The sequence below is a fragment of the Podarcis raffonei genome, chromosome Z (genome assembly GCF_027172205.1).
Source record: "Podarcis raffonei isolate rPodRaf1 chromosome Z, rPodRaf1.pri, whole genome shotgun sequence".
NCBI classification, from domain to species: Eukaryota; Metazoa; Chordata; class Lepidosauria; order Squamata; family Lacertidae; genus Podarcis; species Podarcis raffonei.
Genome location: NC_070621.1, coordinates 35,732,095 through 35,759,101, shown reverse-complemented (window position 1 = coordinate 35,759,101; position 27,007 = coordinate 35,732,095). Strand labels below are relative to the sequence as shown.

The window sequence follows — 27,007 nt, the reverse complement described above, 5'->3', positions numbered from 1 at the left end:
CGCATTTGTCCCAATTTCTCTAGTGTCTTTACAGGCTCCCCCACCCACGTCCACCAGAGTGCATTCTAATTGACTACTCAGAAGTAAGTCTCATTGAGTTCAATAGGACTTATTCTCAGGGAAGTGGGTATAGGACTGTAGCCTTGTTTACTGGTTAGCAAGCCCAATAAAGCTTATGTACACCAGGGAACACCCAAAGTTCTATCCTCCAGAGACAACAATCGGAACAGCAATTATGCTTGCAAATTGTGGTTAAATCACTGGAAGCAATTAGCACTTAGTGATTTCTTCATTGTGTGCAATGAACACTGCTTCTAACCTTGGAGTTAGCCTTTTTGTTTCCATATCAACAGAAATTATACTGCCCTTGCATTGATGTTCTGCTTCATCAAACAGGAAATTAGCATCTTTAGAAATCTACATGCATTTACCCATAAGGCTTCTAAAAGGCTCTCCACAGAGAGCAATTTCTGCTGGTCCCTTGAAACTTTCTCTTAGGCATTCAGATGTGAACTAAGAATTGAAGCAACAATCATTTCAAGCTCAGTCTTATGACCAATCAGTCTTAGTATGCCTTGGAAAACTGGTAGGGTGGCTATGTGTCCTGCTCTAGAGATAACAGTCTGTTGGAGTAACTAGACATGAGAAGAGGTTAATTTCCTTCATGAGCATAAATCACCCCAAAGGTGAGCTTATAGCAGGTGCAAGGCTCAGTGCCTTGACTATATTTGTGATTAATGAATGTCAGCACAGTAATCCGTTAGTTTGTGAGTCGTCGTAAGTCTGTTGGTGTTACCTTGTCCAGTGTTACATCTTGAATTACTGGACTTATTTAGAGCCAGAGAAATACTTTGTACTTGTTTGTATCTGTATATATCTGTATCTGCAAAAGCCTACAAGCTGTATATATCTACACCCAGAACTGTTTTACTGAGCCTTATCTTCTGCAACAGTAAACTAGCTGAACTACTGAAGTTCTGCTTCTGTATGGTGACTGGTACTGGGAGCAATTTCCACTGCATGGGTATCTCACCTGAGATTCCCAACAAGTTCTATATTTGAAGGGCTATCGGAGGCCACTCTTTGAAGGGCTGTTTGATCCTAGCTTGCTTTTAATATAAAGAACCATAAGAAGGAGTCTTGAACCTGGACAGCAGATAGAGCAGGCACACAGGTCAACTAGCCACAGTCTTCACCCACTAGGGTAATAATGTTGTATTTTTATTAAAATTATAGTAACTATTTCTAAATTATTTCTAAATACATACACATTAGAATATGCACCTGTCTGTACCCACTTTTGTTCCCAGCTGCATTTGTTTTCTGCCTCACCCTGCCTTCATATGCAAATAGCCATCCCAAAAACTGTGAGTCCATGTAACTGGGGTCCAGTTCCATACTGTCCAGTATAAAGCTTCAAGTGAACATAAGAAGAGCCAGGCTGGATCAGAACAAAGGCTCATCTTGTCCAACATCCTGCTCTCACAGTTACCAGACAGACTATAGGTGACCTGGAAGCAGGACCAGTGTGAAACAGTACTGTCTCCACTTGTTATTCCTAGCAACTAGCATACTTCCTCCAACCATGAATGCAGAACATAGTGATTATGATGCTAAAGATGACTACTTTATGAGCTGCCAATAGTCTGAAATGAGGAAAAGTTTATGTCAAGAACTCCCTGAGTCTTCTGAAATCTGTGGAATGAGATGAAAGAGCAGGTAGTAATTTTGAATGGCAAGAGCTATAGAGATGGAAAATCTAACACTATCAGCTTATTTTAGCCATTTTATCTGCTGGCAACTGAGCGCATTAAGCCACGATATCCGAAATGCACTAGAAACAGATCCATGTCACACAGGATGAATTTCCTATATAAGTTGTCACATGAAGAACAAATATGAGTGTTCTCACTCTGTGGGAGATGAGAGAGGAAGGCCTTTCCACCAGTCAGCCTTAAACCAACCACCATTTGCTGCTGTCCTTCCCACAACCGTCTCCATAAGCCATCTTTTACACCTGAGTCAGGACCAGCCCAATACATTTTGGCACCTGAGGTCTAATTCCTGGATCCAGCACAGATTCAATTGCTGGAATAGCCAGGCCAGGCTGATAATGGTCCTCTTCTTAAGGGCTGTTAAGGGAACAATTTGGCAGAGGGCAAATGGGTGGACCTCCCTACCTCAAGGGTCTGTTAGCTAGAAAGACAAAAAGCCAGAGTTGAGAATTGAGTGATGTGAACTAGAAGCTGGATGCAAAAGCAGCAGACTGGAAAGGCAGAGACAGAGCCATGCCTGATTAACACCATGCCCTTGGGGTGTAAAGGATGTGAACTCCTCCGTCATAGGATAAGGTTGTATATATTTGCAAATAAAGAGTCTCTGCTGTGCCTCATTCCAAAAGGCAATGTGAACTCTACGTAAGCACCTGGAGATTGAGGTGGTGTGCAACACTATCATAGGGCAGTAACAAGAAAATAGACATGTTCTGCTGTTGTTCCTATACCGTGAAAACTTATCCTCCACACACACCCAGGTTTTCGCTGGCACCTTTTTCATGTTTTATTTGCTTTTACATGTTTTATTGGTTTTTTACGTTGTGTTTACCTTTAATGGCATGCTGTTTGTTTTTTAGACTGTACACTGCTTAGAGATTTTAGAAATAGTAAATGGTTTACAGAAGCTTTTAAATAAAATAGATAAAAGCAGACAAAATGCTCCATAAGAAAAGTTGGTGATTATCCTGCTCTCTTAGGGTTTAAGAGCTTACATGAGAAGCGGCAGGAATGGTCAGAATCTCTTCAGGTCTTGGATGCTGTAGTCCCTGCTGGCTGAGCTACAGAAAGTTGTTGCAGCCAAGGATTAAAGTCATTGGAAGGCTTAAGAGGACAGGCAAGACCTACCCTTTAGGTGGCTCCACTTCCTGGGAGAGCTGCCAGCAATCCTTAAAAGGCCCAAAGATGACTCCACAGTTGCATGACTGGGAAGCAAGAGAAGCTACATTCTAGAAGCCCAAGGATGGTGACAGGAACAGTATAGAAGGGGTTTTTGAGGACTTATTCCCTGCTGAATGGGGGATCTGTGAGTTGTCTAAACTACTCCTCAAGGTGACACGGATCCAGTTGCAAGCAACATGATATATGAGAACCTGTCTTCAGCAAGGTACAGCTTTCAATTATAAGTTCAAATCTGAGACACTTAAGTCCAATTGTCAGTTGTGAAAAGCCATGGATGTGAAAAACTCATGCAGACTTGTTTGTTGCCCCTGGCAAAAGCTGAAAGGAACTCTGTTAATCAACAGAATTAGTTGCCATCTCTGCAATAGACTGCTCAACACTAAAAACTTCACTTTATGCAGTGCATAGTTAATAAAAATGAGCGTTAAGTACTACAGTTTTATGATTGTTGTAACAAGACTGGTATTCTGCCAGCGCTATTATCTACTGTCAAAGTTAGCAAATGGTGTTTACAGCTATCATACCCACGAACAGCAGTGGTAATAACTATTGTGAGGCATAGGAGAAATCTTTGTGTATCTGATAAATGACTGCACAAACTCTCTGATTAAAGCAGCTGAAGGTCATTCTGGACATAGCAATGACAACCACATTTTTTTCATTTGTGTTTGCCCCACAAACATGCTCTTTCTATAATTTCTTTCATTGAAAGGGGCATATGGGTGAGGGGAGTTGAGTCTTCTTCCTCACCACCACTTTCCATCTGGTTGCCTGAGCACCTTCCCTCCCTCTGACAAGCTCCAAAATAGAAAATGAGTTAGATAAAAAGTGCTTGGCTGATGGAATACATCAGATGGGGGAAATATGTCGTCCTCCAGCTGCTGTTGGTCTTCAGCTCCATTTAGTCCCTATCAGCATCACCAATGGCCAGATATGATGGGAGCTGTAGTATACCATAACATGAGGGCCATAGTTTTCCCATCCTTAGATACACTACATGGGCAGCAGGCCCTTGACAGAACATCTGCTTTGCATGCAGATTGCCCCAGGTTCAAGCCCAGTATCTCCAGTAGGGCTGGGAGAGACTTCTGGCCTGAACCCCCAGAGAGCTTCTGCTCTGAACTGCTGACCCAAAGGAGGGATCATGGGAGTGGTTGGTCCAAGGACACCAAAGGAGGATGTCCAAAACACCAGATTGATGAGTTCCAGCACTTTATTAAAGGAAAGGTGTAGACTTAGAGCAAATCAGCCTGCCAGGTCTCCCAGCCTTTACAGACATGGGGATGGACACAACAGCAAGGAGATGCACCCAAGCAAACATCCATACACTCTTTATACACAAAGCAGCATATGTCACTTCGGTCAGGATGTCCCATCACTTCACCTGACCAGATGAGGGCACAGGTGGAGTAGCTCCAAAACAGATCATGTGGCTTTCCAAAGCTACAGAAGTGATTTTTGCCCATCAGGACTAGTTTATTTGAATCTTATCAGCTGGTACATACCTAACTGCAAACATCAGTTGGTCCTAGGAGGCTTATCTGGTGTGATAATAACAACAGCAACATGTATGTCTACCTTCCATTTTCATTTCCTGCTATGTACCCAGTGTGAAGTTCATCCAAAATGTTGGGGGAAATTAAAATGGCAGCCAGATCCATTTGTCCATTGCTGCTTGGAGTAGCTGGGGGGTGGTGGAATAAAGTGAAGCTAGGCTGAAGGCAGATGTCAAGGATGAGCCGTGCCATGGTACTGCAGTTCTGACAGCTGCTTCAAGATGCTTGGTGCTGATTTTGATCAACAAAGTGGTTGAGTTATGTGTAGTTTATAGGGCTGTTTATTTATTTTATTTTTCATTATTTATTATTAAAATTGTATAGTGCTCCATACCCACAGGTCTCATAAAATCACAATATTAAAATGCTTAATGTTTGAATGAAGATGCATCCATGCTTCCCTTCCATGCCAGACAGTCCTTTAGGAAGACCATACTTCCTGTGATCATACTAAAGTATTTCAGAATACAGAAGACATCATACTCTCCTTTCCAACTACCCACATAATTTCATCCTGTTATTCTAATAGTCAATACCAAACAAGCGCTGGTCATACACAAGACTCACATTCCAGGTATATGCAGCTGTTGTTCTAGAAGCTAACCTCTGGTAATAGTTCAAATGTAGTCTAATAGCTATGAAGGACAGTAAAAAAGCATCTCGTTTAACTATTCTCTAAGCCAGGGGATAGAATAAAAGACTATCAGCACCAGCAGGGAAGTTGAAGACATCCAGATGTTGCTTTGAGACAATTTCAACACTCAGCTCTGTAAGATCAGCAATTAATTCTATGGCTTCCATAAGAAGTACAGATCTGCTGCATAAGAACTTTGGTCTAACATATGTGGTATACATGATTTATTATTTTTTATAGGGCCAAGAAACAAAATTGTGTATTAAAAAGATATTGTAAAAGTGAAAGATAACTTTTGTAGTGGAGAGATTGAAGTTGCTGAGGCTGGGGTCACTAACATGGGATCATCATTAAAAGTTATAATCTGAAACTGTTTAGAACGTCTGTGGAAAAAGTCTGTCTAGTATTTCCCCTCCCCCCTCCCCAATTACAATCATATGCCATATTTTTTCACCCTTTTTGCTAGCAGGTACTGGAGGTTTGCCTGCTTATTATAATTAATTAATAAATAAATAAATATATTAGTATCACACACCTCTCTTTTATCAGAAGCTCCACAGCTTAATTGGAGACTGGCACAAAGCTCACCAAGGCATTGGTGTGGAATCTATTTTCAGTTCCTAGCTAAGCCTTGTAAGGTGTACAAAAACAATGCAGAAAAAATGCATTTTTTTCTCATGAGTCAGTAACCACTACCAGGCACAACTTATCTAGAATTAGGGGAAACGTTGAAAGCAGTGTGTGAAACTTCCAACAGGGATCACTGAGTATCTATGTAATTAGTTGTGTTTATTTTATATTACAGACATCTCCTTTGCTATTCTATTTTTAAAATTTCATTTATATCTCCCACCTTTCTTCCAACAACCCATGTGGTTCTCAAGGAGTCATCTAGTCACTGATGAGACCTTAATCAAGATAGTAGTCTCTCACATGTGCGCTCATATCATACGGTTGGATATCAATATGGATTAGGATTGTTTGAAGATAATGTACGTGACCAAGATGTCTTTACATTCTGATGGTTCAACACGGTGTAGGGTACAGAATGCTGTATTGGTACTGTACACGGGGGCCCAGATTTAAATTCCAACACAATAATTTCATGTGTTATTCCTTAGCACCCCTTTCTCCCTTCTCTTTTTTATGAAAGTAATATATGCAGTTCAGGTATTCTGTGTGTGGGGGGGGGGGGGAACAGTAGGTTAGGCTGGCTGTGTTTCTGTTACAGTACAAGGAACAAAGATTGACCGATTTATTATGGCACAAGTTTTCCATCACATGCATCATGAAGTTTCATCTCGTCTATCTCACACACTCACGTGGAGGGCTAACAAAAGTAAAGAAAATGTGGCAAATCAAAGAAAGTTTAAGCAAATGAACCGCAGTGATAATTCACCACAGCAGTAACTGGTGATAAAAGCAATCATTCTAGGGCTGCTAGGTTAATGAGCACCAGTCGCATGGCAGGAAAGCATTGTCTCTATCATGCCTAGACAGATCGGCTCGAACTCCTCGATAAGTTCCAATTCAGCACTTTCAACTTGTGAAATATCTTTTGTAGCTGGAATACTGCAATATCCAGGTCGAGAGTGGGGTGTCCTGGCAGAGGGACCCTGTTGAATTCCCGCCTGTGCTGTGAGGCACCAGGATCCCTGTGCCAGGGAAGGTCTGAAGAGAGGTCTGAGCCTTGACAGACGCTGCCCCCTCCCCCTTTCCCTCCCCCTACTTCTAAATCCACTCCTTTCTTGTGACTCGTCTCCCTTTCACAAAACCCTTCTCTCTCCCCTCCCGCCTGCCTTGCCTGCCTTCCATCCGGGCACTCACTTCCGCCAGGCTTTTCCTTTCGGCGCTCACCCAAGTCGTCTTCGAACCGCTTCCGGGCCCCATCCCTCGTTCACCCTCAGCCACGAGTGAGGGCATCGGCGCGCCTTAGCGGCTTCAGCGTGCCAAGAGACTTGCGCGTGCGCACACAGGAGGACCCCTGTGCGCGAGAGAGACGGGAGGGGGGGGGAAGTGTTGAGTTTACGTCCCGCCGTCTCCTTCCTTCGCTTCCCCGGCCCGTCTGCCGTCAGGGCGCGCGCAAGGGAGGGGGGGAGGAGGAGGGGTGGGTGGGTAAACGAGCGCGTGCGCAGAAAGCCGCCAGTCGCGCGCCGAGTGCCCTGACAGGAGCGGAGCGAGCGTGAGGAGAGCAAGGCGGCGACCAAAAAAAAAAGGGGGTGGGGGGGTGGGAAAGAGACTTGGCGAGGCGGGGCGGGCACCTCCCTTCATCCCGCCATGAGTGCCTGAGGGAAGGGAGAGAGAGAGAGGCAAGGGAAGAGAGGCGGCATGGAGAACCAGGGAGCCGGCGGTGAGGAACCGCCGGGTAAGATGAACCCGAGGCGGGGCGGTGTCGGAGGCGGCGGCTGGCGCGCCCCTGAGGATGAGAGTAAGAACAAGCCCAAGCTGGTGAGTGAGGAGGTGGGGGGGGGCGCAGGGCTGACCGGGGCTTAAAGCTTTGCGGGGGGTGGAGGGTGTTATGCGGTCGAGGGGGCAGCTTGCAGCACACCCGGCCTGGCCTGGCCCGGCCTTTTTAAAAACGGAGGGCGGGTGGGATGGGGGTTAGGGGTTAAGGTGTTGGGGGGCGTTTTAAAAACCCTAGAAGCTCGCGGGGGGGCACTGTTGCTTCTGTTTCGTCAGCCGCCTCGCGCGAGGGCCTCTAGGCGACGTGCAGTAAAACAACAACAACAAACAAACAAACAAACCCCAATTTCAGTAATGATAAACGACCAAAGGGTTCCGACTAGGGGGGGAAATCCTGTGAAGCTGGACTAAAAGACACACAGAGCCCACACTTCTCTGGTTGCTGCTGCTAAAGGGGCAGTTACTGGGGTGGGCTGGGAAGATTGCAATCTGCTGTGCATGTGTGTGGAAGTGGAGGGGAGAATGCATTGACTAGGTTTGCTTAGGGGTGGAGCATATTTCACAGGCCCTGCTCCTGTGACATCCTGCACAGAGGCTTGGGTTTCCAGCTGTCTCTAGAGGCTCTGCTCTTGTGCCCTACAGGGGTTTTGAGGCGAGGCATCAATGGGCTGGTTAAGGCTCTTGTGGCATGGAGGTGGACCGGGTTTTCCTTTTGGCTTTTATGGATCAAGTGACTGTTAAAGGCACAGCTGCTGGGGTTGTTTGAAATGTTGGTAATCCTTGAGGTGGCCAGAAGAGTGCCTTTAATAGGCTTCCTTAATAGCTATGTGTGTTTGGGGTGAGGTGGGAAAATAAGGGTCAGCTGCTTTACTTTTCTCATCTCTTGTGCTTTTCACTGAGGCTTGACTTTACTATTTTGTTTGTTTTTGTTCATTGTTACCTGGTTCTTCCTCCTACACATTTTCATAACAGGTCACATAGAATCATGGAATTGTAGAGTTCGAAGGTATCCCGAAGGTCATCTAGTCCAACACTCTGCAATGCAGGAATCCTGCCCACAGCTGTCTCTGGGTGGCCTCAAACCACCAACGTTCTGGTTAACAACAGGCAGATGCACTATGGTTGAAGGATAGTTGTGAGTGGCATAGCTTGGTAGGATTTGAACTTTGATCACCCTGGTGCCAAATCAACATGCCTAACTCCTATACCAGGCTTCCTCAAATTCGGCCCTCCAGATGTTTTTGGCCTACAACTCCCATGATCCCTAGCTAGCAGGACTAGTGGTCAGGGATGATGGGAATCGTAGTTTCAAAACATCTGAAGGGCCAAGTTTGAGGAAGCCTGTCCTATACCATCCTGACTCTAAATTCTTTCACCTGTGGCTTTTCACAGAAGATTGGTTATCAAGTGCAGTGACTGGCCATGTTATTAGGACTTTCCACAGATGTTTGAGATGCAGAAAGCAGCAGGTGATGCTTTTCATGGTACAGAGATGGATACTCTAATTTGCTCCTTGTTGCAGGGCAGACTACTGTTAGGAGCAGCTTTAAGTACTGTTTGAAAAGTTGGCAGCCCTTTGAAGGCAGAAAGAAGGAGAGTGCCTGAGCTTGTTTTTTTTTTTAGAGAACCTAGGTAGGCAACTTTTACTGGCCTAGTTCCTTTGACTTGAACAGCACCACAATAAAACACACACAAAGTGTTAGTGTTGTGTTAGTACTTGAGTGCTGGACTCAAATGCCCACTCAGCCATAATAATAATAATAATAATTTATTATTTATACCCCGCCCATCTGGCTGGGCCTCCCCAGCCGCTCTGGGCGGCTTCCAAAAAAATATTAAAATGCTGTAATACATCAAACATTAAAAGCTTCCCTAAACAGGGCTGCCTTCAGATGTCTTCTAAAAGTCTGGTAGTTGTTGTTCTCTTTGACTTCTGGTGGGAGGGTGCCACTACCAAGAAGGCCCTCTGCCTGGTTCCCTGTAACTTGGCCTCTCACAGTGAGGGAACCGCCAGAAGGCCCTCGGTGCTGGACCTCAGTGTCCGGGTAGAACGATGGGGGTGGAGATGCTCCTGGGTGAAGCTCACTGGGTGTAATTGGGCTAGTCACTAGCTTAAGTCTAACCTACCTCACAGGGTTCTTGTGGGCATTAAATGTGGAGGGGTGGAACTATGCACACAACCTTGAGTTCCTTGGAGAAAAGGTGGAATATAAAGTCAGCAAATAAACAGATGAAATACAGTGGTACCTTGGGTTACAGACGCTTCAGGATACAGACGCTTCAGGTTACAGACTCCACTAACCCAGAAATAGTACCTCGGGTTAAGAACGTTCCTTCAGGATGAGAACAGAAATAGTGCGCCGGCGCCGGGAGGCCCCATTAGCTAAAGGTTAAGAACAGTTTCAGGTTAAGAACGGACCTCCAGATCGAATTAGGTTCTTAACCCAAGGTACCACTGTAAATTAAACAGGCAGAAAAACAAACAAGTGGTGGTGTGGCATTATTTGAAACTGACAAATACTTTTTTAGCATGAACTACAGTGGTACCTCGGGTTAAGTACTTAATTCGTTCCGGATGTCTGTTCTTAACCTGAAACTGTTCTTAACCTGAAGCACCACTTTAGGTAATGGGGGCTCCTGCTGCTGCCACGCCGCCGGAGCACGATTTCTGTTCTCATCCTGAAGCAAAGTTCTTAACCTGAAGCACTATCTCTGGGTTAGCGGGGTCTGTAACCTGAAGCATATGTAACCCAAGGTACCACTGTACAGGATTAAATTACTCCATTGTTCTTCGTATCAGTAGTAGAAAAATCCTGACTTGCTACATTTCTGCATTCTAGACTACTGTTAAAAACACATGAAGAAAGCCAGTAAAAAGTTGCTTCCCCTGGGCCTTCAGATAATTAAATAAATGAAGGAGGAGGAGGATAGGTGTGGGCCAGGCAGCAAGATAGGGTTGGTAGTAGATACTCAACAGATAAACCTTTCACTGCCCCCAATATGCAGTGATTGGAAATCACTTCATTTCATATTGGACATCTGTTGCTTCCCTGACTAGTATGTAGCTGTTGATGGCACTGGAGCCCTACTGTGAAAAAGAAGACAGCAACCATATCCAAAGAGTTGTCCATTTCTTTTGGTCTTAGCAATGTTCTAAATCTTGAAGAACCATCTGACAAGACTTTAATAGTTTCATATTTTCTCTTATTTGCATCTCCAGACTTGGAAGAGCCACACCTGTTAGGTTTCTGCTGGTTCACAACTACCACATATACTTTGCCAGGGAGTGGGGTGGCACCCTTGTTCTCAGGTAGTGTGATGTTGGCTTGGTGTCAAGTTCTTCTGAGGTGGACGGGGTATCCCATCTCTTTTGGAATGTTCTGGGGTTATGGTGGTTTTGGTTTTTCCATAGTGGATTATGATGGAATTATGCAGTGGAGCAATGAGCGACTTTTGAAACAAGCAAGACTTGCCCTTCACTGGCTGCTTTGGAGTCAGACTTCTGGTTCCCCTATGTATGGAGAAATGCCAAGTGGAGCCAGTCATAGGTTGTAGTTGGTAGTGTGAGGCTGGCATGGTGTCTGCGTGGTGACATTCCATTGAATGATGCCTTGTAGTATTTACTTTGGGCTATTTTACACTGAATCAAACTCTTGTTCACATAATCTTCGATAGTCCATTCTGAGAGCAGTTCTTATAAATATATTATCCATATTGCTATCCAAAATCTTATTAGTGGAAGATACCTGGGCTTGAACATAGGATATTCTTTACATGTTTCATTGTTTAAAGTGTAAATTTAGTTTAATGATGTTTCATATGTCACTTTTTTTCCCTTCTGGTTCATCATTGACACGTTCCAAGCCATTGTTTATTATGCATATGGACACTGTTCATAATTTGCTATTTTCATGGATTTTTGCCAGGAATTCTATAGTTGGGTATCAGATGTGGCATATGAAGCAACTCTTAGAAGAGATACTAATAAATGTGGTAGGAACCCTTGACCATTTTCTCCTTCCAGCAGAAATGAATAGTAAATTAGCTTCTCTCAGCCTTGATTAAGACTCGCAGCATAATCCTATGCAGAGAGACACATAATTTTGCATAGGATTGTGCTGACAAATGGAGCTGATTTAGAGATGGCAATTTTAAGTGTAGCTGGCCTGAAAAATATGCATGAGCAATCCTCGACCTGGAATAGCTTCTGTGTTGACCCTTTAGCATTTAAGGATGGGGTGTGACAGAAAAATACAAAGCACTCTTACCTGGCTTTGACAATGGTATGCCATGTTTAACTATTTTTGTGTGTGTTTTGGGGCAGTGTTAGAAACTCAGATATATCAGCTAGGGTCCAAATGGCTCCTTAAGTCAAGGTTACAGAGAATATCTAGTTGCTATTTTGGGGCAAGACGGCTCTAAGGCCTTATTTTTCAAATGATCGACTGACTGTGATTGATTATCAGTTAAGCATCTGGCTAGTTCAGATGACAACCTCGAGCAAGGTAAAGAGCTTTGACAACTTTAAGAAGAAAAGTCACTTGATCCAGGGACATTCCACATATATATTGGCCTGTTTCTGCCACTTTTTCTTAATGGTGACATGGACCATTCATAATGTAAGAATATTCTTCACAACTGTGAGCACGGCAGTAGGGTGGGGTAAGTGAAAACAAGCAACAATTACTATAACATTGTTCACTGCTCCTGCTCAGGCTGCACAAAAAATATTGGTTTCTGAAATTTAATCTGATTGTGCAGATAAAATCTAAGTGATCGAATTCTGGAAGATGTGGTATTAGTGTGTGAAAACAGTCAAGATCCAGTGATCCCCAGGCATGCACCTCTAGATTATGGAGATGTCAGGCATCTTCACTTGGTCGCAAGTGGCAAATAGCCTGGTGCAAAATGCACCTGGTGCCTGACTAATTTTGAACACTGGTTTGGGGACACCATGTTTTGGCACTAAACTCAGAACAAGCTCAACAGTGTCTGTATGCTGGTGCTAAGGATGTGCAAGGCTTGGGATCTAAGGGACCCAATCTTGATTTTCACTTTGTGAGTAATGTTTTGTTTTTTTGGATGTGGTATATTACCCACATATACAGCTGCTTCTTCCTGCAATTGACTACAACTAACAGTAACCACCTGTGGGTCAACAATTGTAACAGGAAATCTTCTGTAGCTGTGTTTTTAACAATATGATTCAATTTTCAAAAATGAGTGATGCTATTTGCATCAGAAAAATGTGATACAAAGCTTGTTTGCATTCAGGTCTAATCTAAGCCAGTTTTGGATATAATATTTTCCCTCCCCATATGCCACAGAATAATATTGTCTTAGGAAAATGAATGGTTTTGGGTATCATTCTCATTTAAAGTCCTGTTGAGGAAAACATGTCCTGCTGTTATGGACGTGTGTTACATCCTTTGGACTTATACTGATCCTATAGGTCTGGAAGACAGAATTTTGATCAAAGTTACCTAAGTTATGCACTGTTCTTCTGTAACTGGTGGGGAGGCATGTGCAGCGTGGTACTCCACTGGTCACATGTGGGAAATGGCCACGCTTCTAAGGTGCGTAAGCAAGTGGCAAATTGCATGGAAGTGTGCCAGACTATTTTCATTACCCACCTAAACATTCAGGCGCCTCTCACTTCTTTCATACTCAAATTTGTAAGAAGATTCTGCACACCTAAGCTCAGTGAAACTGACTTAATCACATCTACAGTTGTGACTGTTCTGTATTGCTTATGTAGCTCTTCTTATAAAACCTACTTGGGAAGGATGATTGTAGCCTTGCACGCTGTGCTACCCTTCATATTTTAGTTGCTATATGCTGCTTTTCTGTATGTTATGTAACAAAAAAGTATAGATATAATGAACTATCTTTTGAGCTTCAAGTTAGCAACAAGGATGCTTTACAGTTATATTAATAATATGGTAACAGTTATTTGCTGGTAAAAGCTTATAGTATTGAGGACTTATATAATTGAACTGATAGAGCAGTTTCCGCAGGAACAGTTATGTCACTCCACTTTAAGGATGATTTCTTTCCTTGATAAGAAGGGAGCCTAGCCCCAGCCCATGCCATGTTGCACTGTTGTGGGGTTGTGGTAGCAACCACAATTTATCATTCAGGATGAAACTGACCAGACCATAATCTGTCTGGTCAGTGTTAAAATAACGTCCTAGAGCAGTTCTGAAAGTATCAAGCATGTGGAGGGCATGCAGAGCAGTCTCTTGGGCTGTTTTGTTTTGCCTTGTTTTAAAGTGTTTAGAATTAATATTTTGAGCAGGTTCTAAACTTGTACAGCTTTTCAAATCTGAAATCTCAAACATCTTATTTCCTTAAGATCCCAAAGTAAAATTCAGTTTAGGTACTATTTTATTGAGAACATAGTCCAAATGACTATATCTCTGAAGATAAAGTTAGTTCAGTTTATTTTTGGCCTTGTAACTGAAGAAGTTGTCCTGGCAACTGCCTTGCACATAATTTACAGGGTTGAAAACCTGCCAAATTTAACTTTCTAAATTCTGGACCCACTTTGTTGTCTTCACTTTGATCTATCAGTCACTCTGCCCACAAATATAACTTATTGGTAAAGATAAAGGGACCCCTGACCATTAGGTCAAGTCGCGGACAACTCTGGAGTTGCGGCGCTCATCTCGCTTTACTGGCCGAGGGAGCCGGCGTACAGCTTCCGGATCATGTGGCTAGCATGACTAAGCCGCTTCTGGCGAACCAGAGCAGCGCACGGAAACGTCGTTTACCTTCCCGCCGGAGCAGTACCTGACAATACAGTGGTACCTCGGGTTAAGAACTTAATTCGTTCTGGAGGTCTGTTCCTAACCTGAAACTGTTCTTAACCTGAAGCACCACTTTAGCTACTGCTACCGCTGCGCCGCCACACAATTTCTGTTCTCATCCTGAAGCAAAGTTCTTAACTCGAGGTAATATTTCTGGGTTAGCGGAGTCTGTAACCTGAATCGTATGTAACCCGAGGTACCACTGTACAGGGCATCCCGGGGCAAAATTTGCAACAAGGGGCATCTACTTACGGATTAGCAGAGCGCATAACCCGTAAGGGGGATGGTATGTAACATGAGGTACCACTGTAGTTAGCTTTCCCGAACGCTGAAAACCCGGAGGTTTTCAGTTTTTGAACTTTTTTTGGAAGCCGAATGTCCCATGTGGCTTCCGCTTGAGTGCAGGAACCTCTTGGAACCAATTGGAAGCCGCACCTCAGTGGTCGAACTTTTCAGAAGCTGAATGGGTTTCCAGAATGGATTACGTTCGACAACTGAGGTTTGACAGTATTGTCTTTCTTGGGATAGTTTGTGATTTGTTACAGCACAGTACTATACTATGTAACAATATGATTTGTGTTAACCTAATGTGACTGTCATTTAACTACTGATAATTCCTGAAATTATACCTTGACTGCGGGATAAATTTGTTTAAAATGGAAAGCAAAGCAAAATACTTTTTTTTCTAAATCTGAGATTCCAAATAATTCTGCTCCAGCACAGGAAATGCAGCACAGGAAATGCAGCAATGTGTTTAGTACTACATACCATGCATGCCAGTGAGTTGGATTATGCATGAGGTTTCCTAGAGAAAAAGACTCAAATTATCATGGCCTTATTGTTAGGAAGGTGTTTATATATTGTGACCTAAATATTCTAGGTACATTGTTTTTGCTTTTTGCTTTAAATTTTGCTGTGAACTTCATGTGTGCAGGCAGAACTGTAGGTTGTGCTGAAATGTAGACCTTCATTGTTTCAGTTCTGTAAGTTGTGACAGGTCAAGTAAGTAATGTAAAATTGGATATGAATATTATTTAGTGAAATACTGATTGCAGTCAATTCACAATTGACAAAAAGGTGAGCTTATGGAGGCTAGCAGTATTTTTAGGTACTTTGACTCTCTCTTCTTAATATGTCTGGGGCTTCAAAACTACAGGTGGTGTTAATGTGTACAGTTAATGGGATATGACTGGCCATGCTAGATTTGAAGTTGGACAGACATTTTTCTATTTTTCTCTAGTAGTGTGTGGCTTTGCTATCTTCTTTGAAACATCAGAACCTATTTGTCCTACAGGGACCCTGAATTCTATCTCTAGTATCTTGTGGTCTGGTTTGTGTAGGTTAACTGTGCAAGAAGGACAGATGACACAATGGATTGACTTAGATTATTTTTTATTTCTTCTCATTACAAACCATGTGACAAAGCCAGAGTCATTGGATGTTGTGCTACTGTAGTACCGTATTTTTTGCCCTATAAGACACACTTTTCCCCTCCTAAAAAGTAAGGGGAAATGTGTGTGCGTCTTACGGAGCGAATGCAGGTGGGAGGCTCTGCTCAGCGCTCCCTTTAAAGAGCCGTGTGCAGCGTGTGTGCGGGTCTTTGGGGCTTTTCCCCAAGGAGGGAGATGGGCTGCCCTTTTCCCTCCTTGGGGAAAAGCCCCCAAGAGCCGCACACACACTCAGTGCGCTCTTTAAAGGGAGCGCTGCTCTTGGGGGAGCCTTAGCCACGCACAGCCTCTCATGGGCAGGGGATGAAGGCTCCTCTTGCCCGGGAGAGGCTGCGTGCAGCTAAGCCAGAAGCCAGGACAGCCAGTGGGATCGCTGTGCTCCGATCCCGCTTGCTCTTCTAGCTTCGCCACGCGAAGCCTCCGCAGGGCACGGGGAGCCTTCATCCCTGTGCCCTGCAGAGGCTTCGCAGGGCTATCCAAAACCAGAACAGCTAGAGGGAGTGCTGTGCAGTGCTTCCTCCAGCTGTTCTAGCTTCTGGATTAGCCACGCGAAGCCTCCGCAGGGCAGCGGGGAGCCTTCATCCCGCTGCCCTGTGGAGGCTTCGTGTGGCTATCCCTGGCTTTTGCGGGAGATGGGGGAAGGGACAGAGCGCATGGCTCTGTCCCTTCCCCCACCTCCCAGAAAAGCCCCCAAGAGCCGCGGCTCTCTTTAAAGAGCACACGGCTCTTGCGGGAGGAAAGCCAGTAGGCTTGCTTTCGCTGAAGCCAGGAGGGCAAGAGGGATCGGTGCGCACCAATCCCGCTTGCTCTCCGGGCTTCAGGGATAGCCCTGCAAAGCCTCCTGAGTGAAGATGGAGGAGCGCTCCCTCTTAGCTCAGGATGCTTTGCGTTGTTTTCTTATTTCTTGTTTTCCTCCCCTGAAAACTAGGTGCTTCTTATTGTCTGGTGCGTCTAATAGAGCAAAAAATACAGTAATACATAGTGTTATAAACCTATGCTACAGTTGTCATAACGGAATGTCTACGAACCTTTTTTTTTTTTGCAATGAAATTTATTATTATGATGATTCATAGAATTTATAGAGCTGGAAGGGACCACTAGGATCATCTGGTCCAACCCCCTGCCGGGCTTGAACCCACAACCCTGAGATTAGGAATCTCAAGCTCTACCAACTGAGCTATCCCAGTATTCAATTGATTTCCATACTGCCTTATATTTTAAAGGGGGAAAAATATCAAAGTGTTTTAAAACACATTAAAACATCAATTAAAACAATCCTGAATACAACAAATTCAAGCTTCAAGGAAAATATTTCAGATCCTTCTTGTGGTGACAATTGGCTTTCCCTATATTTATTTATTTGCCTACTTAATTTATATAGCTGCACCATAACAGAAGTACTCTAGGAGGCCAGTACGGTGTTGTGGTTAGAGTGTTAGACTAGGACCTGAGAGATTAGGGTTCAAATCCCCCCTCAGTCATAAAGCTCATTGGGCCAGTCACCTTATGCCAGTCACAGCCTCTCAACCTATCTCACAGGGTTGTTGTAGGGATAAGGAGGAGGGTGAACTGTGTACTCCTTGGAGAAAGATATAGGATATAATGCAATAAATAAGCTTCTACTTACTTGCTTATGAAAACTGGAGGTGCCAGGCAGATGGAGTTGTCAGATGCCAACCTGGCATCCAGAGATCTCCATGTGGTCGCAATTGGACCCATGACAGTCAAAAAACATGCTGCGTCTAATAGAGAATTTCTAAGACTGGTAATATGGGTTAATACTGCTTTCCATCTAGATCAGAGGTTCCCAAACTTGTTTGGCTTACCACCCCATTTTCAGGAAAAAAAATATTCAGTGCCTCTCTGGAAATCTACCTTCTTTAAGCAAACAAACAAATATGCAGTGACAAATCTGTGTTCTTTTATGTATCTATATTTCTACCTACATCCTACAACATAGTAAATAAAGATGTTGTTATAAGTAAGACACAGCGGTAAGTGTCATTACACAACTGTTGAAACATGTACAAACAATTTTTCAAAACTGGCCGAGGAGGTGGACTAGGCTCCCAGATTAAAAACCCACGTGGCGGACTAGAGTGAAGTCTGCTGGCTCAGTCGATCTGCCCAGTGTTAGGGCTTGTGCCACTGCCGCCTGTCATTGGCCCAACAGGCAGGTAAGCTGTGAGCCACTTCCTGGGCCTGGGTGAAGCTGAAAAGGGTATACTGAAGCCCAGGTATACCCCTTTCCTCCAGCATGACCACTGGATCCAGGGGAGATCTGGCAGTAAGCATCATTTCACAACAGATAAAACATGTACTGTACAAATGGTTTTTCACAATTTTCTTATGCTTCCACTGCCCCTTTTCAGCACCCTCCCCCAGTTACACCTGAGGCTACTACCACCCCCTGGATCATTCCAGCACCCCCCAGGGGCCAGTATCGCCCACTTTGGGAAACACATCTGGATGTAAATGGTAGAAGTCTAATGTGCGAACCCTTCCTGCATTGCAAATGTTAATGAAGAATAATAATTAAAGATGGTAGTGAATTACTTCCTTTTCTCTGGCCTCAATCTTCCATCATTCAGCTTTGATGGATATGGTCAGACCTTAAGATTCTTTTCCTGGTTAGCTACCATCTGTTCTGACCCTGTCAGTGTATATGTGAAATTATATATATATTTCCCTAATGTGCATTAGTTTACATTTATATTGAACTTCATTTTACATTTTAAACAGTTTGGTGATAGTACTTTGGCTTCGTGGGTAAGCATGTGTAAGAATGGGCTTTATTTAGCCCATTAGTTTCTCTTGGAATTGCTTAAAAGTTACTGAATGCCTTGATGCACATATGAATGTCATTTGAATGACATGTTTCTGTATTATTATTTATAAAATTTATATACAACCCTATACCCATAGATCTCAGGGTAGTTCATGACATAAAATCACAATATAAAAAACAGAAAATACATAACAAAAACAACCCAATAATTTCCCCTAAAAAAAATATTCCACTAAGCTTCTGGAACTATGGATGGTGCACATATCAGAAAAAAACGAAAGTACACAACAATTGGCTTATTGTACTCAACTGAAGGCAGAAATCTCTATAAACAGAGTAAGAGATAGTCGTTCAGAACAGTTTGCAGAACTCCACCAGCTTTGGATCCTTGTTACTTCTCTAAACCAATGAACAATAATTTAAGTACAGATGTAGCATAGGAAAATAGTGAGTTTTATGCAGACTTCACTGAGCAAAGTATAAATATATGTTGATACTATGCTGTCAGTAATGAATTAATGAGAGTTGGCTTCCATGTTGGCACAAATTATGACCAAATTCTTCCATATATTGTTGGTTCTGTTTGCTGTAGCTGACATTAGCTAGACAGCATATTGGAACAGCCACAACAAACATTTCAGAATAGAAATAAGTTTAAGTGTCCATTGGAATGAATGCTTACTATGGCTGTTTTTCAGTTTAATAAAAGCATTTTCAGAATGTTTTTATGTGTGTGTAGATTCCATCGAAGCATATAAAAAATATTTGCCTGTAACATTTTTGAACACAAACCAACATGTGTCTATATTGTAGAAGGTTACTTAATCTGAGTCATTTTGAGAGTTGCAGAGACTGAAACACGGGAAATTGCAGATTTTTCAGTATGGATAGTAATTTATGTCAAGAGGCTCTTTGTGTGGATTTGGTGCCTCCTCACCCAAATGGCTCCACAAACCACACCAAGTTTACCAACTTTACAAAGAAACATAGGCAGCAAATACTTTCAGAGCATGTCAGGTCCCAGACTTTCTATATAGTACACTCATATCCATGCACATTCAGAAGTATGTATTATTGAATTCAGTGAGACTTCAAGGTAAGTGTAGGATTATAGTCTTAAACGATCATGTAAGAGTCATAAATGGGAACAGCAAAGAATCTTGGGGCTGCAGTCTATTATATTTTAGTATTGCTGAAATAGGGTTTTTCTTTAGTTTGGAACCATATCAACGAGCATGAAAGTGATCAGGAGTTCGTTTCATGCCATGAAAACGAACCTCAAAATTACAGGATGAGTGAAGGAATTAGGCTGCCTTTTAAACAAGGCAGGACTGGATTAGGCCTGCCAGCCAGATCTTTATTTTCCCTTACTCCCAAGGGCTTGGTTTGACAAGTGGGCAGTGCCAGCTACCTGTCTGGCACCTCATGTCACAGTAATGTCAGGCTGTCCATTTTTGATCACATAGTTTGAAATCATACCTTGCAGGTAAAGGGACAGCCTTTAAGGGTTGCCAACTTTGCTTAACATAGAGTTTGCCTTAAAAAAAAAAAAATTGGTTTTTAAACAAATACACATACAATGACCATTAAACACTTAGCCAGCAGTGTTTCTAATAGTGTTTGTTCTACCCATTGTCTCTACAAATACACTTGCATATTCAACATTCAAACATATTACTTAATGTATCCTCTCCACTGAGAATATTGAGCGATTGGTATAACGTTTTGATTTGGGTCGTTAACATCATTTGTATTTTTCACAGCTGCTATCTATTGGGTCAGCATTTTCACTGACATCCATCACAAGTCTAGGGTCTCTTTCCTGGTTAGTTACTACAAAGTTCAGATCTTATAAACATATATATGCATTAGTTTACATATGCTAACACTGAATTGTACTTGCCATTTTAATATTTGCCTCTTCCTTCCTTTTTTGATTTCCTTGTTGTTCAAAGGTCCAGTGACTTCCATTGGCAATTTCCTGCTTCTAATGCATGTAAATACCTTGTCATTGTTGGCCTTTTTGTTTTTAGTGATGTGCTCCTCAAATTGTTTTTTATTCCTTATTTCCTGCTTGTGTTTCTTTTGCCAGAGTTTGTGTTTCTTTTCCTCCTTATTTGAACAAGATTTCTGTTTTCTGAAGGAAATCTTGTTTCTATTGGCTTTATTGATACTGTTCATTGAACATGTTGGCATTCTCTTGACTGGTGGTGCCTTTTCTGAATTTCTACTGTTGTGGTTTTGAATTACCCTCTAGGATTCTGAAAACAGCTATTATGTTGTGGAGGATGACTGAAGCCAGAGGGCTGGTTTTGTGTGTGAAAGTATTCTTACATGGGATTGTATTTTAGCATGTGATCTATCTGCATTCTGAGGTGATACTGTCCAAGGAAGAGGTCATATGCTTTTTGTGAAGCTTTAGGTTTGGCTTAGAAGCTTTGGAAATCCTATGTTTGGATCAAATGGACGAATCCTTTCTTTTGGGACCCTGTGAGTTCTAGCATATCTGCTAGCAAGGGACAGATTTTCATCCTCTACAGTAGATGGACACTGGGCATACTTTTTAGACAACTGACCACTACAAGTACTTATATTTCCCAGGAGTTGGGTCTACAGTCACATCTGGCATATGGAAATGTTTTGAATTTTAGAACGTGCTGTTTGTGAATGGTAACAAAACTTTACCTTAGTGTATATTCGGACAACTATCATATTGTTTTGTGTTCTCCAGTTCTTTGAGTAGTGAGAAGTTCCATGGGCAGCACTACTTGGATTAGAACATAGGGGTAGTCAAGTAGCATATCTGCTTTTGTATACTACATTTTTGGAGAGTTTTGCATTCCACCCCCAGGGCATTCTAACTCTGCCCCCCAAATGGTTTTGTGAAACACACACACCTTACAATCACCCCCTTTCCTTAGCTTCCACATTATCTCGGCCTCTTCCATTCAAAATGCTCAAATATCTCTAGCTATGTTCTGATCATTAGCTTTCCTTTAGAACATCTGTTAGTCATTCTAGTCACCTAACAAGCAACTTGCCTCACAAGTATGGCCAGAGCATGCATTATTTATTTATTTATTTAAATTTATATATCACACCCTTCCTCCTGGAAAACTCCAGAGCAGCATCCACGTAAGTAATAAAAATATACCCAAATTATGTGTCTGAATAGGCCCATCCAACCAGAAAAGATTTCAGCAGGCAGCTAAAGGAGTCTTATCTGTCTTATTTGATGTTCTCATCATCAAAATGATAATTTGGGTGCTTCTTTCAATTGTAGCATCTGCATGTGATGAGGTTATCCTCATGTGAATAGACTTGTTGGTGGTTTGTAGTAGTACAAGATAGTGTACTGTTACATATATGCAAAATAAGTTTAAAATAACACAATAATTCTTAATTGTCTTTCTGTGAAATTAAGCACCTCAAAATGTACAAATCTATTATTACTTACTTAATTTATATGCTAAGATCATTTCCAAGTGTAAATTCTACTTTTAAATTTTCTAAATTCTACTTTTAAATTAGGACTTTGAAACATGCATGGAACCATCTCTGCTAATAAGAACATTAGTGTTAGATGCAACTAAATGCATAGCATTGTGTGCTGCTCTGTAGGTGGTGTAGCATTTGATCAGAATTTGGATGATTGCTGCCTCAGGTGGAAGATGTCAGGGGACAGCAACAATTTCTCCTAGGTCTTGAGTTTGGATGTTTTTGAAATTAGACTCTTTATATGTTCTTGCCTTCTGTGTGAGATACATCTAATGTGGGCCCAGTAATTTGTTTATTAGAGCGAACGTGCCTTGCTGTATACCTAGGAAAACCACAGGCATCACTTCAAACTAGTTACAAACCTATGCTTCAGCTAGAAGGTTTAATTAGACCATTTGCTGTCCTGCCAGTTACATGCTTAGTGGTTAAGCAAAGTATACTCTCTTGCTGCTTTGTATACCATTGTGTGCTCCCACTTTCTTGTCCTTGTGGTTTTCCTCCTCTTTAGAAGCTGTGGGTGTGGTTGCTCAGAAATGCTGCCCTAATCTTCCTGCTCTTGCACTTTCCTCATCAAATGTTTCACTGTTGTTAGTTCTGTGGAGACTCCTAGTGGTCAGTTGAAGTTAATTCCATGTGGTAGAGCTGCTTGCCACTGAATTTAATATCTTAAACTAAGCTTTTTTTAAATTATTTTTTAAATGAAGCGGTTGTATACTTGAATGGGTTTACTGGTGCTGTAGCTTTAATAGTATTTTTAGTAGATTCATTTGTATAATAGTTGCAAGCTATGTACTGTACTTCATGCACGCTACAGAATTTGAAATTTAGCAAAGCATTTTCTTTAAATAATAATGGAGAGCCAGAAGGACAATGTAAACTTGAACATAGTCTTCCTTTTCTCCTCTGCTTCCACCAGAGAGTTCAAAATTGGGGTGTGGGTATGAAGGGGATGGCTGGCTTGTGAAAAGCACTGTGTGAGACGCAGAGAAGGGAATATCTTCTAGGATAAGAGGCTGGGAGAAGAAACAGAAGCTCCCAGGTGAGAGCTGGGAGGATCCACCCTCTTCTGTATGAGACAAGGGTTAAGATCTACTTTTGAGAGAGGGCTTTGTATTTTTCTTTCTTTTTCCTTTCCTTTCCTTTCCTTTTTTATTTTTATTTATAGTAGTTTTTTTTTAATTGTACAGTGGTACCTCTACTTACGTTCACCTCCAGTTCCGTATCCTTTGGGATATGTGCGCAGCAAACCAGAAAGTATTTTTCTGGGTTTCGTGATGCGCAGAAGCGCACTGCACGCATGCGCAGAAGCAGCACCTCCGGATATGCACACCTCAGGGCCAGTGGTCAGGAATGATGTGAGTTGTAGTCCAACAACATTTGGGGACCCAAGGTTGGGACTGGCTGCCGTAGAGAAATTAATTACAATAGGCAAACTATTCCTGCCCATATAAATATTCAGTTTTCTGAATAGTTTGGGATCATACGTTTTTCAGAAACTTTGTAGTCTTGTCAGTAAGATGAATTTTAGTCCCAAGTTCCTCATATCAATTCTGCCATTACAGGAAGATTAGAGTTCAGACTGTTAATGGAGCTAAACATCAGTAAAAGATATACTTCAGGGACACTAACTGCAATAATTGACTGGTAACAGCTTGACATGTATACTTTCACATGGTATCATTGATTGAACACTAAAGACTTGTTTTGTCATTGGATAAGTTATTTGGTCATTGTTAAAAATAAGGAAACACAAGTTGTAATAGCTTTGGTCCTTGTTTGCAATAGACCTAAAAGTGAAGTATCAATATTTTTACACTTTAAATTAGTGTATAAAGCACATTAAAACCAGTTGCTTAAATGAACAACATCTCCAACATAATTTACTTGGCAGTAACAGGCAAAATTTAGTGAAATGTGTCTATTGGTGAGTACACTTAGGATAATTAGAATACAGCATGAGTTCCATAGTTAGATCTAAACTGTTATATGAAAAAGTAGTGTTGAGTTTATGTGTATGTAATGAATTTTGAGTTCAGGGCTATGTGGGAGAGAAGAATCTAATTCCAAAATGTGTCAATTCTTATATACTTTAGTGTGTCTGTAAGAGAGAGAGAACCAAGTAAAACAACACTAAGTGAACTCAAGTACCTCATATAATAAACCTAGTATATTACACTTGATGTTAGCCAAAAGGCCAATAAGTTTTATCCAGAATAACGCTGTAAAAAAAAAGGTCCCTTACCTTTCCTGCCCCAACCTGGCCACAGTGATCCATGCTTTACTATGTAATTCTGCCCTTGAAGCTGTCCCAGAAACTCCAGTGGGTGCAGAATGCTGCAGCGAGGCTCCTCACGGGGTCCCTGCCATGGGAGCTTATTCACCCAGTGCTTTTCCAGCTGCACTGGCTCCCGGTGGAGTACAGGGTCAGATTTAAGGTACTGGTTTTGACCTTTAAAGCCCTTCACGCCTTAGGACCCTCGTATCTACGGGACCACCTCTCCCGGTATACCCCATGGAGGACCTTAAGGTCCATAAATAGCAACACCCTAGAGGTCCCGGGCCCTAAGAAAGTCAGATTAACCTCAACCAGAGCCAGGGCCTTTTCAACACTGGCTCTGGCCTGGTGGAACACGCTGTCTCATGAGACTAGGGCCCTGCAGGATCTGATTTCTTTCTGCAGGGCCTGTAAGACAGAGCTGTTCTGCCTGGTCTTTGGCTTGGAATAAATTTGATTCCCTCCCCCTCTTTCTTTCTTTTTTCCTTTCTCCTCCTGTGATGCAATTCCTATTTGGGGACTTCCCTGGCTTTTTTCTGGCCCATGTAGGACCAGTTTGGATAGTTAGCCTTGGTGAAGACTTGACGTTTTCATCCCCCAAAAAGTTTTTGATTTGAGTTTCCATTGAAATGAGAGTGCATTTTAATGTTGTATTTTAATCTTGTTTTTTAAGTTGTATCTCAATCAATTTGTTTTTATATCGGGTGTTACCTGCCCTGAGCCCGGTGTTGGCTGGGGAGGGCAGGGTATAAATAAAATTTATTATTATGTAGTGGTACCTCGGGTTACATACGCTTCAGGTTACAGACTCCGCTAACCCAGAAATACCTCGGGTTAAGAACTTTGCTTCAGGATGAGAACAGAAATCGTGCTCCGGTGGCGCGGAGCCCACATTAGCTAAAGTGGTGTTTCAGGTTAAGAACAGTATCAGCTTAAGAATGGACCTCCGGAACGAATTAAGTACTCTGGTTCACCAGAAGCGGCTTAGTCATGCTGGCCACATGACTCGGAAGCTGTACGCCGGCTCCCTCAGCCAATAAAGCGAGATGAGCACCACAACCCCAGAGTCGGCCACGACTGGACCTAATGGTCAGGGGTCCCTTTACCTTTACCGCTGTATTAAGATAATGTCTGTGTTTCTATTAGCACTATAAGGGGACAATAACTTGATCCACAGTTGCCTTGAGCCATTTTATTTCTGTGATAAATCATTGGAAGTATAAGTATAAAGAGTGCTGCATTATATTTTGAGGGAGTGTACATTTGGTATGTCCTGTACTAAGTAAAGTGTGTAAGATGCTGTTCATGCCTCACAAGCTGATTTTCTCTTAAGGCAAATCTCTGGGCCATTCTTCAAACAATAAAATAAGGTTTTACCAGGAAATGAAAGCCTTCTGATGAGGATAGGAAAAGCTTCACACAGCTCAGAATATCATCTCCTTTCTCACTGTCAACCAACCCAGCCAGAAAGCTCCTTAGACAAACCTATAACAAGGACTGGCTAGAAGATTGTCCTTGTCTTTGTCACTTGTAATATAGAGTATCATATAGTTCAGAAGTTTTCTTCAAACTTTTTGAACAAAGCTTTGTTTGGTGACTAAAAAGGTGTGAACCACAGTGCTGCCTAAGCAGTTTATTTATTTAGTCAAAGACTGTCCTGTATTGTGTATAAATATTTTGCTGTGTGTTCAGTTCAATGTAATGTTGTATTAGATGCTATTTATTTTTCTCTGTTAACACCCAATACCCAATTTCTCTTTTTTTGACAATGATACAGTAAAGGTTGAAGTGATATGGTATACTAGTAACATACAGTCAAAATAAAATTTAGTAGTGCTGGCTTTAAATGCGTTATACCTGGTATGGAAGCATTTTGTGAGAAAATAATGACAAAAGCTTTAGAAACAAGTAAAAAATAAGCTTCGGGAACTTCATGTTAATTTCAAAAGGTATGTTGGGTAATATACTGTTTTCTTTTCTTCTTTTTTTTAAAAAATTAACTAGAATCTTCAGATAAAAACTTTGGCAGATGATATGGTAAGAGTCTTACATGCTGGGTTTGTGTTTCTTTCTAGTGCATGCTGCTTCTGCTGCATAAGAGTAATTATGACCAGTAGGAAATTAATATTGTGAAGTGTTCCACCATGTAAGGAAAGACTGAGGAAGCTGTTTGCCCTTTACATGTTGGACTCCTGACTCCCATCAGCTCCAGTCAGCATTACCAGTGTCTAGAGATTAAGGGGGTTGTGCTCCAGCAACACCTGAAGGGCCATAGGTTCACTGTTCTTGCTATAAGGGAACAAACTTTGGAAAAGCTATCTCTTGCCTATTTGGTTTTAAATAACTATTTTCCCTGATACTTCCTTGACTTTAATCCTTTCAACCCTGATGCTGTAAAAGACTTTCAGATGTAGATGTGAATACTGTCTCTTTCATTAGTAATATGACATGTGGCACCTTGTAACACTTCAGAGTAGTGGTGGCCAATCATTTTGGCAAGTGCATTACAAGTCAAGTTCAGAGTTTGAGGTAGCATTTACCTCTCTATCCCTTGATGTGGTATTTGCATCTAACTTATAGCCTGCTAAGGTGCCTGTAGTCTTGCCTCACTTTAGCCTTTCTGTTGGTATATGAGCTCCAGA

The 27,007-nt window shown here is 42.1% G+C and overlaps 1 protein-coding gene and 1 long non-coding RNA gene across 7 annotated transcripts in view; one reads left to right on the top strand and one right to left on the bottom strand.

The window, feature by feature from the left end:
- Positions 1-6,385: 6,385 nt before the first annotated feature.
- On the bottom strand, positions 6,386-7,353 carry LOC128406800 (uncharacterized). The gene is made up of 2 exons (XR_008328633.1): positions 6,972-7,353; positions 6,386-6,474 (listed from the first exon to the last, which is right to left on the bottom strand). It is a non-coding gene; the product is annotated as an uncharacterized LOC128406800 (long non-coding RNA).
- Positions 7,354-7,365: 12 nt separating this feature from the next.
- DIAPH2 (diaphanous related formin 2) overlaps positions 7,366-27,007 on the top strand; it is a 343,566-nt gene continuing 323,924 nt past the window's right edge. For 4 of the 6 annotated variants that reach the window (XM_053374496.1, XM_053374494.1, XM_053374493.1 and 1 more), the window contains exons 1-2: positions 7,366-7,592; positions 26,370-26,402. In XM_053374496.1, the coding sequence (XP_053230471.1) occupies positions 7,473-7,592; positions 26,370-26,402 (153 nt within the window). In that variant the 5' untranslated portion in view covers positions 7,366-7,472. The remainder of the gene's footprint in view (positions 7,593-26,369; positions 26,403-27,007) is intronic. The other 2 variants (XM_053374498.1, XM_053374497.1) reach the window with 2 other exon arrangements.